Source organism: Colletotrichum chrysophilum (assembly GCF_026319265.1).
Source record: "Colletotrichum chrysophilum strain AFK26 chromosome Unknown scaffold_57, whole genome shotgun sequence".
NCBI lineage: Eukaryota > Fungi > Ascomycota > Sordariomycetes > Glomerellales > Glomerellaceae > Colletotrichum > Colletotrichum chrysophilum.
The window spans coordinates 63,972-78,429 of record NW_026517344.1 but is presented as its reverse complement, the minus strand read 5'-3'; the positions used below and the strand labels follow the sequence as shown (position 1 = coordinate 78,429).

Genomic DNA, 14,458 nt, shown 5'->3' with positions numbered 1-14,458 from the left:
ACTCGAGTAATTGTTGGCAACGATCTTCCGGTGGTGCTGATTCTTCGCATCGTTTTAGCATGCGGTAAAAAATTGATCATTGGGTTGTTCTTACCAGTACGAGAAGGTAAGGCCGGACTTTCACGACTTTCACTTGTGGGCAGTACCGCAAGAAGCTCGGTTGCGAACGCCGCTGCCGTGGCTGCCGCATACCTCTGCCACGACTTGTTTTTGTGCGAGTCAGAATAATCGCAGATTCCCCTGATTGGCAAGCAGGACATGATATCCATCAAGCCGGCAGCTTCCATTTCGAAACAGATAACATCTAGCTCTTGGCCAATGATATCGCGCTGAAGAGCGCTCCTCATAACTTGGTTCCCGGAAGCAATAGCGCCGTAATGGACGGCTGGCTCATTTCGTTGTCTTCGCGGTACAAGCTTTGTGCGATCGCATTGATTGCAGTCCAAATCCGAGCGCTTATGATCGTACGTTGGAGGGAATAGATCATCTGAAAGATCGGGGCGATGATACCCAGAGTGTCCAGGCAATTTATGCGCCACAATCGACGTGATGGAGGTACCGTCACGCTCCTGTTTTGCGCGTAATGCGGACACGGCCGTACAAAGGAGCTGGCGTGGAATCCTGGCAATCGCCGTGCGCTGAAGTTGTCCATCCTCGACTATCTTCCCCATATCATATTGCATCACCCTTGTCCCGACAACAACATCGCCGAGACGCAAATCCGCCTTGCTGGGCACGCCACCGCCGATACCGACCATCAGACCAGCACGAATAGACGGAAAGGACCGCTTGAGGTTCGATATCACGATTGCGGCATTTATTGTTCCATAACAACCCGTCGGGAGACATGAAATGACGACGTCATGCTTGTGGATGCGTCCGAGGGTGTATGTATCATCATCGTCAACGTGTGTGGGGAGAGTATCGTGAATCTCATCCAGCATGGCCTGTGCAGCTGTCATCTCGATGTGAAGCGCACAGATCCAGGCAACGGTGTACTTCTCGTGAGGTCTGAGAGACACATTGCGTGGTGGTTCGTGGCCGATGCCAGGGACATGTTGAAATGTCTTTTGCCGCTTGGGGTCGCGAGAGAAATCCTCGGGAGGGGATCGCCTGCAAGTCATGCCGGAGATCGTTTAGGAAGCACCGGCAATTTGACCCCGGAAAGCCAGTCGCCTTGACCAAGTTCAACAAAGCTTAGGTTCAGAGGCGTGGGTGAGTGCGAGTTCGGAAGTTCGGTGCATCGTATGTCGCGACTCGCGATGTCTGCCGCCGAGGGAAACAAACGAAGAAATGAGGAGGTAGAAGCGCAGCAGGCGACAGAGTGTTCCCCATCAGATCTCTTTCCAACAAGTCGGCATGCTTGGTCCAGCACGAAACCACCTCGGCGACAAGGCAGAATCAGGCTGTACTGGGGATCATTGGCTGCTAATCTCCAACTGATCCTTGGCCATAAGCTGCAGGCAGGACCAATCGGGAAATCACAGGGTGTTTCTTTCCACTTTCCTTTCTTGTCGTTTTTCCCAAAGCAGACTACGGACGCGGGTCAACTTTTGCGATCAATCTAGATTTATTGTCCTCAACGTGGATTCAAGATCTCGTCGGCATGAAATGCGGGCTCGCGTCGCAAGCGCATTTAGGTTCTTAACTGATGAGGAACTATGGCGAATGAGGTTCAGTTACCACAACTGCACCTTAGGGAGATTGCAATAAAGCAGTCAAGTTACATGCTCTGGGGATGACCACTTCAATCCCAGGAGGGATCAGGACCTCGACTAATTGTCAGCACGTGTGAGATCTTATCCCGCCTGTCTGTCACCCAATTCGATACCTCGGGCAGAAATGCCACCATTGTTGAACATCCGTTGCATTGGTATTCTGCAAACAGAAACTCGGAAAGGAAAAGGGTAACGCAATCAGATCGCGTAAGAAACCGTAAAAGAGGTTCGGGCGACACCAAAGGGAATTAGGGTATGCCAGGGCTTGCCACGTACAATGTTGCAGCATCCGTTTGCATCTTTGCAGTTGGATGGCTTGTTGCCATTTCATGTCGCACGAGACTGTCGACGAGGCGGGAGCTGCACCGACTGCTATATCATCTAAAATCTCTCAGGTGGCTTCTTTCCAAATTTTGATTGATTTGTTTCTGTGCCCAGTACTCGAGCTATTTCAATTTGGACTAGAGACCGCCCGCGGCCCTCTCTGCATCGAATCAGTGCCTTGGAATGGGTAGTTGGACCATGGCGTTGAGCACCTGTATCTTGTCTCTTATTTGCATAATACAGACAGCGCACACACTCGGGGGCTTCATCGACACCTGCGCTGAGATTCGTTTCTGGGACCCAGATTCTATCTGGGGAAACAAATACAAAACCTCGCCATACCTGGTCGCGAGGTGCACAAGCAGTGACGGCGATGACTATTGCACATGGCTGCCATTGACAATGTGCTATTCCAACATCGATGGCCAACTTGTGGCTCGAAGTCAGTAAGTTCAAGCCGTTTCATCCATCTGCCGCATCCGTTCGTCGCAAGGCCCTCTCTCCACAGGAAAATATTACATACCAAAAGGGTGTCTCAACTCAAGCTCAAGCTAACGGTCTCGTGTCTCAAGTGGTGCCTTCCGCAAAAGCTGCCAGAGATGCGAGTATAATGACTTGACGACGGAATTGACATGCTTGTGTCACCACGGAGAATATCCAAAGCAGTGGTCAGAGCCGACTGTAAATCTGAGTAGGTCGTTCGATGTGACCATGCTTTTGACCCGAAGACTGATCGACAATCATGGGTAGACAAAACCTTGAAGAACGACGACGGGAATCTGAGCTGTCATGATATAATTGGCTTCTCAATAGGATGCAATGAAGTGGAGTTCATGAAGCTTCGCGAGGTCAAGCTTATGGGTCCAGATGGGCCAATTGATACATGAAGTCGATATTGTTCATTCTCTGTTTGTCACGCATGAAGTCTAGGCCAAGAATTTGGTCAAATGGAATTCCCCACGTGTTGGGCATGTGATATTTTCAATGCCTTGGTAGCTCAAAAGTGCAGTCAAAGAAGTAACTTCATAGATTCCAACTATACAGAAGTTTGTAATTTCATCCCAATTTGACAACTATTTGTCATTTGGAAGCGTAACAAGGTTAGTACTCTTGAATTTTCGCGGAGGAACCTTCCGCGTCCAGAGCTCGTCGATCTCGATGTAAGTGCGGTCTTTGGTCTCAGGAACCATGAAGAAAATGAAGACGCAGCATACGGCTAGAGTGGCACCGAATATGAACGCCACCTTTCCACCGAGATTACCTGTTTCACTTTAATCCGAATGCTCATCGTCGAGGACAAGGAAAAGATATTACCTTGATCGGGATTAATGGCATAGGGCAGACTCAATGTCCAAATTGAGCTTGACAACCCATTAGCAGTGATTGCAAGGGCTTGAGTTGGAGCTCTCAATCGGCTTGTTGCTGCCTCGGTAGCGATGGGCCATGCGACAGCGCCGAGTGTTCCTTGATAGGCTTGACTTTGATCAGTGAACTGTGATTGCATGCTCGCCGACTCCATCTGACGGAATCACTCACAGAAAGACCAAATGGCCATGAACACAACCTGCGCCCAGACCGCTCCTTGCGTCTTAACCAACGAGGATGCACCGATAAGAAACAGCGTAATGGTGAGGATGATGGATCCATAGAGAGCTGTTCCTCGGCGGCCGAAATAGTCCACAAAGAACCATCCGACAATGTTACCGATTGCCATCAAGCCGGCTAAGCCAACCGTAGTATCGAAGGATGCAGCTGGCGCCATACCAGCTAATTGGAAGTAGTCTGTACACAGAAACAATTTAGAAGAGAATCCCCAAGAGGGGCATCCACAACTTACAGCTCATGTAACCCACGACCCATCCAGGGCCGCTGGCATTTTGAATGAAGAACATGCCAATTGCGACCAGGGTTCTTTTTCGGGCAGTCTTTGAAAAGCATTCCAAATACGACCCCTGAGAGTCATTGTCTTGGTTTTGTCGAGCGAGAGACTCTTGAATCTCAGCCATATGTCCATCATAATCGTACGTAGAATTGTGGAGTCGCTCCAAATTCTTCCTCGCCTTTTCAGCTCGGCCGTGTGCAACTAGCCAGTAGGGAGACTCTGGAAAAAAGGGCAGGAAGACGAGAGCCACCGCGGCAAAACCCCATTGTGTTGCAAATAGCACTTTGTATGCTCGTGCATCACCATAATGACTTGCTTCCCGCATGACACCGTAGCCAATGAGTTGACCGAGAACGATGGAGAAGTTCATGCCCGCAGCAACTGATCCACGAATGGTGAGGGGTGCCATTTCAGAGGCATATGGTGGAGCTGCTGTCGTAAAAACTCCCAAAGGCTACGCAAACAGTAAAGTCAGCTTTTTGAAGTCGAGGGACGACGAGAATACACATACGAGACCAGTCAAGATCTTTCCTCCTACAAATTCGGCAAGGTTCTTGCTGAAGAACTGTAGAAAGGTACCCGCAATTGAGAGAACGAATGCTGCAAGAACAACAGGTTGGCGGCCGTACCGATTGATAGCAAAACCAGCCACGAATGCACCAAGTGTCATGGCTTAATGACACATATTGTAAGTTTGAGATCGGCAAAATCTAGAAGGGCACTGTGCCTCACCAAAGATAGTGGCTGCTTGGAAGCCAAGTTGCCAGGTAGCGCTGACAACGTAGTCATCCCCGTATGGCGTGCCAAAGTCTTTGCGGAACTCGGTGATCGACACAACGATGCCGCCTGCTAGACCGTCGAAGCCCCATGTGATGCAAAGGAAGAACATGTAAAGACCTGCTCATTCAGTACAAAAACGTTGCTTAAGGGGCGCTTCCACACAGGAACTTACACCACACAAGTGGCCGTATGTTTTCTTTGATGGATTCTATCCTGGTCAGCGTATGTTGCCGATGCTCGAAGCGAGCCGCCAATGACGAAGTTGCGAGAACGGCCGGCTCATTTTCGGCCCCGTCTTCGACATGGGTTGCGGTGGTCTCCTTCTCCTCTGACATCTTGAAAGTGACGTGTAATCGAGGTAGGAAACTATCTTGGCACAGTAATCGACGCTGAAAGTGCTTGCTGTTAAAACTGAGCTGTGCAACCACAACAGCTGGATGCCAGCATAAATCCTGACATGAAGTTTGTCTTACACAAAGCGGCCGGAGCCCTACTTTTCAGCTACACTGGTGTAGTTATTGCTCGATCAGCTTCCTGCCGAAGTAAACCCGTCAGTCACTTCGGATTCCATTTCTATGCCCGTATCTTGGGATATGATTTTCCGTCTCGTAGTCTGAACTTGCAATAGTTCTCAATAATGGCCATGTTGAAGTCCTTGGCGTTCCCATTTACCAGGATCGAGTCATTGCACCATGCCATCTTGAAACCCCATGGGGAAGGGGGTACCGCCGTAACCCCGAAAACGCGGATCCGGTTTTCCGGCATGCTCCCACCCCCGGGCCATGGCCGCGTCTGGGTCTCAGCGTGATCACGAACTGGCGTAAATGGGATCGCCATAGCCACCACGGCAGAGCCTCGGCTTAAGGACTCCAGTGGGATGGGTTGTGGTCTCATCCTTCCAATACTTCTATTGTCTGGGCAGCTCGGCGACTAGCCAAGAGCATGATAGTGTGCGTTCTGCAGCGGAGGATTACGCCGACTCCAACGCCCGATTGGTGAATCCGACCCCGCATGACAGGCATAGAACTCGATTTTGTGACCACTTGCATGAATTCGGCGTCATAAGCCCATAGATGAGCCGAAGATTTACCCTTCGAATGGCAATCTTAACCACTGTCACGTCCGGGTTCCGCGATATGAGGAACATATGGTTGCCATCCTCACCTGAAATCTGAGTCTAGGGCGATGCACTGACCTCTCCCTCACTCGTCATTATCGGTTTGATTTACATTCACTATCATGACTGCTGCACCTTCCGACAAGGAGCTCCTAGCTCTTCTGTCCCAATTCACAACAGCGGAGAAAGTGTTACTTCTTTCAGGAAAAAATACCTGGGAGACTCCTGAAATTGAGCGTCTTCATGTTCCTTCACTTAAGGTAATCATCCAAAGTTACAGTCTACCAGCACCGTCAACTTCCTGGTACTAATATTTATCAGGTTTCAGATGGCCCGAATGGCGCGAGAGGAGCCCAATTTACGGACGGTACCACCGCAGCATGCTTCCCAGCTTGTGTCTCTTTGGCAGCTACATTCAACCGTAGCCTTGCTAGACAGATCGGCGTCGCTCTAGGACAGGAAACCCAAACCAAAGGCGCATATGTCCTTCTTGGCCCGACAGTCTGCCCTCATCGGTCACCCTTAGGGGGTCGCAACTTCGAATCGTTCTCCGAGGATCCGTTTCTCACTGGAGAACTCGCCTCTGAGTATGTGTTGGGGCTGCAAAGTCAGCGTATTGGGGCGACTGTGAAGCACTTCGCCATCAATGAGCAAGACACTCGGCGATTCACTGTCAACGAGACGGTATCAGAGCGAGCGATGAGGTGAAATATCTTTTTTCCTGCCTCGGTGGAACTGCCACGGCTAATCTTGAGACCAGGGAGATTTATCTCCGCCCCTTTGAGATCGTTATCAAAAAAGCTGATCCATGGTGTATCATGACGAGCTACCCCAAGGTCAACGGTGCCTACGTCGACGACCAGACCACGTTTCTGAAAGACATCCTCCGCGATGAGTGGAAATTCAAAGGGCTGGTCATGACCGACTGGGGTGCCGCGTCGGCTGCTATAGCGAATGGTATTCGAAATGGGTGAGTAGCAACTTGCGAAATCTACATCCCCCCCGACTAACATGCTCGAGTCTCGATCTTGAAATGCCGGGACCACCGCACCGGAGGCAGCCTGCTGTGGTACACAAGCTCATTGAGGATGGAAAGGTTGACGTCAAAGACATTGACGAGCGTGTGCTACCTCTTCTTAAGCTTCTACGCCAGACAGGCAAGTTTACCGACAGAAGGGAACCGGTCCCGGAGCGCGCCATCAGTCGTCCGGAGCATGAGAAGCTTATTCGTGAAGCTGGAGGAGAATGCGTAGTTCTGCTGAAGAACTCTCACGGCGCTCTCCCTCTTAAGCCATCTCATCTCGAAAATATCGCCGTGCTTGGGCCTCTTGCAAAACATGCAGCTGCCCACGGAGGCGGTAGTGCATCATTGAACTGTCATTACAAGATCAGCCCCTTTGATGCTATCAAGTCACGCCTCCATGATAGTAAACTGTCATACTCCAAGGGTATGTTGCTAATTTGACGCTCATGCTCGGGACAGTGCTGATCAATATTTTTGCTGTAGGAGCCCACGTCTTTCGTGCATACCCTGATTTCGTTGCCGGAACACGAAACCGATTGGGCAATCCTGGCTTTGCTGCGGACTTCTACGAGAATTTGGATCTCACTGGAGAGCCGTTTTGTACCGAGGAGTACCCTAGAGGAAGCTTCATGACTCTCATGAATGACAATGTTGTCAGCGCAAAGTCCGCGAGACTTAGCACCGAGTACAGTCCAGACGTAAGCGGAAAGCACTACCTCAGCTTCTCGGGTATGGGGCCTGCCCGACTTTTCATCAATGGCGAGTTTCAAGGCGAGATCAAAGAAACCGCAGAAGCAATGTCCTTCCTTCTAGGCGTGCAGGAGGAGCAACATCTCCAGTATGACTTCGTGGTCGGAAAGACGTACAGCATTGTCATCGAATCAACAATTTCGCCAGTTCCGAACGCAGAGCTGTATCTTGCGGATGACCAGATCGCGGTGCATCTCGGATTCGTCAGTCAACAGGAGATGGAAGCCGATCTACTGTCTGAAGCGGTGAGCTTCGCAACAGACGCTGATGTTGCCCTCATCTTTGTCGGAAACACCCCGCAATGGGAAACCGAAGGCCAGGACATGGCCACTATGACCCTCCCAGCTGATGGCTCCCAAGACAAGCTGATCGCTGAGGTCGCCAAAGTCAACCCCAACACCATAGTGGTTATTACCACGGGAGTGCCAGTAGAGCTGCCATGGCTTGACAACGTCGCAGCTGTCGTCCAGGCTTGGTATGGTGGGCAAGAGACTGGAAACTCAATCCTTGATGTGCTTCTTGGCGAGGTCAATCCGAGCGGGAGGCTTCCCATGTCTTGGCCCAAAAAGAATGAACACACAGCGTGCTACGGCCACTTTGGCCTCGACAGTTGGGACAGCAGAGAGGTGGAGTATGTCGAAGGTGTCAACGTTGGCTACAGGCACTTCGATTCTCAGTATGGCACAGGGCAAGAAGTCCTGTTCCCATTCGGTTATGGCCTGAGCTACTCCACATTTGAGCACTCGGCCTGCGCGCTATCGGGCACCCTGGACGCAAATGATGAGAATGCCAAGATTAATGTCGCTGTCACAGTCCATAACACCAGCGACGTCGCAGGGTCTGAGGTGGTGCAAGTCTACGTGTTGCCCCCGAAATCACGGACCGGAGTCGAGAGACCTCCGAAGGCTCTTGTGGCGTTCGACAAGATTCATTTGAATCCAGGTGCACAGAAAGATATTCAATTGAGTTTCAAACGAGATGGTGCTGCGTTCTGGTCCGAGGCTGGGAGACTGTGGGAAGTAGAGGCGGGTGAGCATGAGGTGCACGTCTCAACAAGCTCTTGCCCGAAGGATACTAAGTCAATTCTTGTGCTAGACGTCACGGAAGGCTTTACTTTTCGCCCCTGAATAGTTGCTGGATGAGGGCGGTTATACCAATATAGATTGTATGCCATTAAAGGATAAGTTGCCAAGCAACTCGTGGTGTTTAGAATCACACGTCCCGGTGAAGGTGATGAAAATTTCTGCGTCTATAGAGAAACAGTGGTCCTAGTGATGATGTGAACTAAGATTGACGTAACGCTGAAGCCAAGACTGAGGTAAAGGTCACGCGGTTGTGGGGGAAGTGCGATTATCATGGGCGAGGGAATAAGGTTTTGTTAGTGACTGTATCTAGATGAAATCCGACTCATGAAACACAGTCTTTAACGTTGAGACGAACCCGCCAAGACTCATTTCCCGGGGTTACTGTAAAGAGCGGCATGTCCCTCTGCCAAAGTCGTGGGACGACCGCGAGAGTCTTCCCCGAAATAGATCCTTCAATGGCGATGAACAGCTTCAGGCGAGTCATGGTGTAAGCGAGCTACCCGAGCAACACGCGCAGCCACTTCGTTATTAAAGGCCGCGAATTCATCCATGATGGAAACAGCATTTGCTTCCTCTGCAGACTCAACCTACAACTATTATTTCTTTCATCATGAAGTTAAGCAGCCTTGCTTGGATCGTTGCTGCGATCCACATCTCAACGGCAGCTGCAGCTGTCAGAGATGTCCATTGCTTCAAGTCACACCCAGCTGAAGTAAGAACACAAGACCCTGATTCCCTACCAGAAGAAATGGAACTAATGTTGGACCAGTGGGAGAGCAACTGTGGTGAAGCTGATAGAACGGCTTGCAGTAGTCGTTGCGAGGGAACGGTGAGTGATAGAAGTCATTCGTGTCTGCATTGCTCGCTAACAATGCATAGTGTCAAACAGCAAATTCCATTTCCATGGCCAACCCTGAGGGCAGCTGCGACTGCTGGTGCCACGGCTAATGTGCGAAGACGAACGACGTTTTGTGGCATCTTAGCGGAGAAATGAAATAGTCAGATCATAGACTGAAATATTCTACGTGGGAACTGTCCCTCGTAATAGAGTGCCCCAGCGCACATACGCAAACCTTTTGCCTGGACAAGACGTACCGCTTTGTGCTGTTCATCTCACTTTAGAGGCAAGGGAGCATGGCAATAATTGTACAATATGCTAGCTACCCTTGATTGGTTGCTTTCAGCCAAAACCTGGAGCAAGGCGAGCTTGCTGTGCGCGCTGCAGCCTTCCATAACCTCTGCACAAGTGATTAGAGCTAAGGTGCTGTTAGATGTATGATGGCTTGAGAATGAGATAGTGGGAACGTAAAGCAAGTTCGTTTGTTTACTAGTCGTCGAATGTAGGACAACAACAATACGATCTGCCTCTCAGTCAGTGAGTGCGGCGTGTCTGCTTACTGGCGTGTAGAGAGAAGTAATATAGAGAAAAATCGATCATGGACATCACCTACAGTCTTGGTGGATTAGCGGAGTTAATGCAGGAACCCTTTATCCCCGTGATTGGCAGGATTCTACAGGGTTTTAAAGAGTTGTTGATCTTCGCAAGTCCGCCTCGGTTTCCTGAGTCAGTCCGCAATATTACGTAGTTCGCTGGAGCTATGCTAAGGCCTGGACCAACTTTCTGGATTACTGAGCAATCGGCTATTTGCGAATAGCAAAAGCTTAAAGGCCTACGATTGATGTTCTGATCTAGAACTTCGATCACAGATCAGGCTTCCCGGATTTAACGGTTATCAATCCGTCCGTCTGCGCGAAATGCGCCAATTCTACCCTCGTTGATAGTACGGATTGTAATCGTACACCGTACATCTTCATCATCCGCAACATCCGTTACAGCTTTGATGCACTGAGACCATAAAGGAAATTTTGGTACCTTTACCCCTAGAAGTTCCATGTGCAGTATGGGAATATGGCGCATGTGGGCTATGAACCTATGTGCTCGGGAGCAAGAAGTATTTGAACCCGCCTTGTTCCACGTTCATGACATGAAAGCCCTCAACTCTCATCTATCAAGCATCTATCTTTCTTTTGCGGCTAGCGTTCAGCACTACATTCGAAGCCAACATGAAGCCCACTCTCGACAACACTACCAGAGCCAGCGACCTAGTCCGACATTATGCTTCAGAGGTTGCTGGGAAAACCATTCTCGTTACCGGCCCGTCTCCCGGCAGCCTTGGTGACAGCTTCGTTCGTCAGGTTGCAGCCGGAAAGCCGGCCATGTTCATTCTGGCTGGGAGATCCGTTGCCAAGATGCAAGACTTGATAGATGAGCTCAAATCTTCTCATCCGGAAGTCAAGGTTAAAACCCTTCCGTTGAATCTTCTCTCGTTCGCCGACGTTCGCAAAGCGGCCGAGAACGTCAAGTCGTGGGACGATGTCCCGCATATCGACATACTAGTCAACAACGCCGGCATCATGGCGGTCCCCTATGCCTTGACCGACGACGGGTTTGAAAGCCAATTCCAGACCAACCACCTGAGCCACTTCCTCTTCACCAATCTCATCATGGACAAGCTTTTGGCCTCGCCTTCGGGTGCTCCCAGGGTGATATGTGTCAGTAGTATGGGCCACAGTGTTGGCCACATTCGCTGGACAGACTACAACTTCAACGAAGGAAAGAACTACAACAAGTGGTTTGCATACGGGCAGTCCAAGACGGCAAATGCTCTAATGGCCCTCGGCCTTGCAGACAGACTTGGTCATAAAGGACTTCTGGCTTTCTCTCTCTGCCCCGGCCAAATCACCACCAACCTTGCAAGTCACGAAGCTGACAACCTGGCGGCGTTCATCGGCGATCTCATGGAAGCCCACAGAATCTATGGAAACAAGACTATGTGGGGATTCGACGGCGTCAGAAGGAAGGATCTGGACCAAGGAGTTTCGACCCATGTCTTAGCCGCATTCAACACGACTATCTGCGCACCGGCTAAGAACGGGGCCTATCTGACCGATTGTCGCATTGCTGATCCGTACAAGGAAGAAGTCTACCCTTGGGCTACCAGCAAGGTAGAGGCTGACAAGCTGTGGAAGTTGAGCGAGAAGCTTGTTCATCAGGAGTTCTCTTACTGAGAGTAGCGTTGGAAGATATTGAGCATGGAATAGTTTTAATATCAGCGGGACTGTTCTTCATCCTCTATGCGCAGTGATCGGAAATACGCAGCCATCTTGCGTGAACACATCCATTTGAGGTCGCCATGCATGCGAAGAAGCGTCCAGCTGAATTCTCTGATGTTGTTTGAAGTTTATATTTGCTCGGTTTATTTGTCAGAACTTGAATTGCGGTCCAGCGGAACCTCTGAGCTCAATCCCCGAGGGCCAGAGCATCAAAGTCACCGGCCGACTGCCGGGTGGGTCCGGTCCGGCAACCCCACTTTGTACACCGGCCCGGGTGATCATAGCAGGCCGGGCCGGGAAAAGTCGTGAAAATTCCCGCAACTCGTCACGGAAGCCATGCACGATGTGGTTACACTCACCAATCATTGTTTAGATCTCCATATTGGCTGAGCTCGAGGTTCCTATGGATCCCGCTTGGGGCCAATCAGCTTCTCACGTCCTCCTAGAGATCGGGTCGGTCCGTGGGATATCCAAAGAGAATTGAATGTGTCCTGATTTTCTACCCTTTTGAGCGGGTTGTCACCCTACTTATTACGTTCGCTTAGATGTCAAATCGGGCAAGAAGTTTCACGATCCGGGCCACCCGGCTGCCGGTGATCTTAGTCCCCGCATTTCCCCGGGCCTCGGCTGAGGTCCCTGCAAGAATCGGGTGATGCGAAATTGAACGCAACGTAGTCACTTTGTGAGAAAATGCGGGAGACGACGAAAGGTCTAGAAGCAATATTTAAGAGAGCAGTCTTCGCACATCGTGGTCGTCAGACTTGAACACTTGCTGAGCCTGCTTGCATCGCATCTTGATACCCCACATCCAAAAGCCAAACAGCCCCACAACAACTCAATAAGATGGCCGACGTCTTCGCTAAGCTTCAGGAGAAGTCCCTCCTGATCTCATCTGGTCTCGTGGCCGGTGACTGGAAGAACGGCCAGGATGGAAAGACTTTCCCAGTTTACGAGCCATCCAGCGCGACAGTCCTTCAAGAGATCGCCAACCTCGGCAGACAAGACTTTGTTGACGCCATTGAGAGCGCCAAGACGGGAACGGCGAAGTTCTACGAGTCAACCACGGCAAAGGAGCGCGGTGCCCTTCTGCGAAAATGGTACGATCTTGTGATGGCCAATGCCGATGACTGTAAGTGCTTCTGCAAGTTGTCGTCGACACTGCCTATGAAGCGAGACTGACTTGTCTTCAGTGGCCTTGATCCTGTCTCTTGAGAACGGAAAGACCTTTGCCGAGGCTAGAGGCGAGGTTGTCTACGCCGCGTCTTTCATCTCCTGGTTTGCCGAGGAGGCGACTCGGTCTTACGGCGATACTATCCCCTCCTCCTACGCCAACACTACCGTCCTGACATTCAAGGAGCCCGTCGGCGTCTGTGGCATCATCACACCGTGGAACTTCCCCGCCGCTATGATCACCAGGAAGATTGCACCTGCATTTGCAGCAGGATGCTCCGTGATCATCAAGCCGCCAAGTGAGACGCCCTTCAGCGCCCTGGCGCTTGCCAAGCTGGCACTGGCTGCTGGCATCCCGTCAGACTGCCTCCACGTGGTCCCGACGAAGGACCGAGAGGCTTCGATGGAGCTTGCAAACAACCCCATCGTGAAGAAGCTCAGCTTTACCGGCTCTACCGGAGTCGGAAAGATGCTTACCAAGGCTGCTGCGGGAACCATGAAGCGTGTTAGCATGGAGTTGGGAGGCAACGCTCCCTTTATCGTCTTTGACGATGCAGACATTGATCAGGCCGTCGAGGGTGCTTTGATTTGCAAGTTCCGTTGCTCGGGCCAGACCTGCGTGGTAAGACATTCTGAGTGGTTCATCCTCGCATGGCAATGCTAATTGAATGGCATAGTGCGCCAACAGACTGCTTGTCCATGAGAAAGTTCAAGAGGAGTTCATCAACAAGCTCGTTGCCAGAGTGCAGCAATTCAAGCTCGGCCGTGGCATCGACGACGGCACCACGCAAGGTCCTCTCGTGAACGCTGCTGCTGTAAAGAAGGTCGATGCCCACGTTCAGGATGCTCTCAAGAAGGGTGCCAAGCTTCACACGGGTGGCAAGGCTCCCGAGGGCCTGAAGGGCTACTTCTACGAACCCACCGTCATCAGCAACGTCACAACCGATATGGAAGTTGCACACGACGAGACCTTCGGCCCCCTGGCAGCGATCTTCTCTTTCAAGACGGAAGCTGAGGCTGTTGAGCTGGCCAACGCAACGGAGTACGGTCTTGCCGGATACTTCTTCAGCAAGGACATCTCCCGCGTGATGCGTGTTGCCAGACGTCTGGAGTGCGGTATGCTGGGCGTCAACACCGGCCTCATCAGCGCCGCTGAGGCCCCCTTCGGTGGCGTGAAGGAGAGCGGTTTGGGCCGGGAGGGCAGCAAGTACGGGCTTGCCGAATACCAAAACATCAAGTCCGTCACCATCGGCAACCTTGGCTTCAACTGAACGTTGAAGATCTTCTCCTCATCTGGGCCAGCGGGCAACGAGGCGGATAAGATCTTGCCATGCGTGGGAGCTTCACGACTAAGGGTTTTGGGGTAAAAAAAGTTATTTGTATCTATATAGCGTTACGTATCATGAGATTTTGCTTTCATCCGGTTGTCGGATCTTGATTATGTCGTTCAGATCGCGTTCGCATTGAAGTGGGATGCTCGAGCACGATTAACCC

General features: G+C 51.1%; 3 protein-coding genes across 3 annotated transcripts; all 3 read left to right on the top strand.

Annotated features, from left to right (window-relative positions):
- Positions 1-6,639: 6,639 nt before the first annotated feature.
- On the top strand, positions 6,640-8,722 carry COL26b_007177 (uncharacterized protein; the record flags this gene model as incomplete). Its single annotated transcript, XM_053179979.1, has 3 exons — positions 6,640-6,791; positions 6,878-7,269; positions 7,329-8,722. The coding sequence occupies 3 exons, from the start codon at positions 6,640-6,642 to the stop codon at positions 8,720-8,722; spliced, it is 1,938 nt and encodes a 645-aa protein (XP_053036041.1).
- Positions 8,723-10,744: 2,022 nt separating this feature from the next.
- COL26b_007176 (uncharacterized protein) lies at positions 10,745-11,749 on the top strand (the record flags this gene model as incomplete). Its single annotated transcript, XM_053179978.1, has 1 exon — positions 10,745-11,749. One exon carries the CDS (start codon positions 10,745-10,747, stop codon positions 11,747-11,749), a length of 1,005 nt encoding a protein of 334 aa, XP_053036040.1.
- Positions 11,750-12,637: 888 nt separating this feature from the next.
- On the top strand, positions 12,638-14,235 carry COL26b_007175 (uncharacterized protein; the record flags this gene model as incomplete). The annotated part of the gene is made up of 3 exons (XM_053179977.1): positions 12,638-12,923; positions 12,985-13,586; positions 13,642-14,235. 3 exons carry the CDS (start codon positions 12,638-12,640, stop codon positions 14,233-14,235), a joined length of 1,482 nt encoding a protein of 493 aa, XP_053036039.1.
- Between the last annotated feature and the right edge of the window lie 223 nt (positions 14,236-14,458).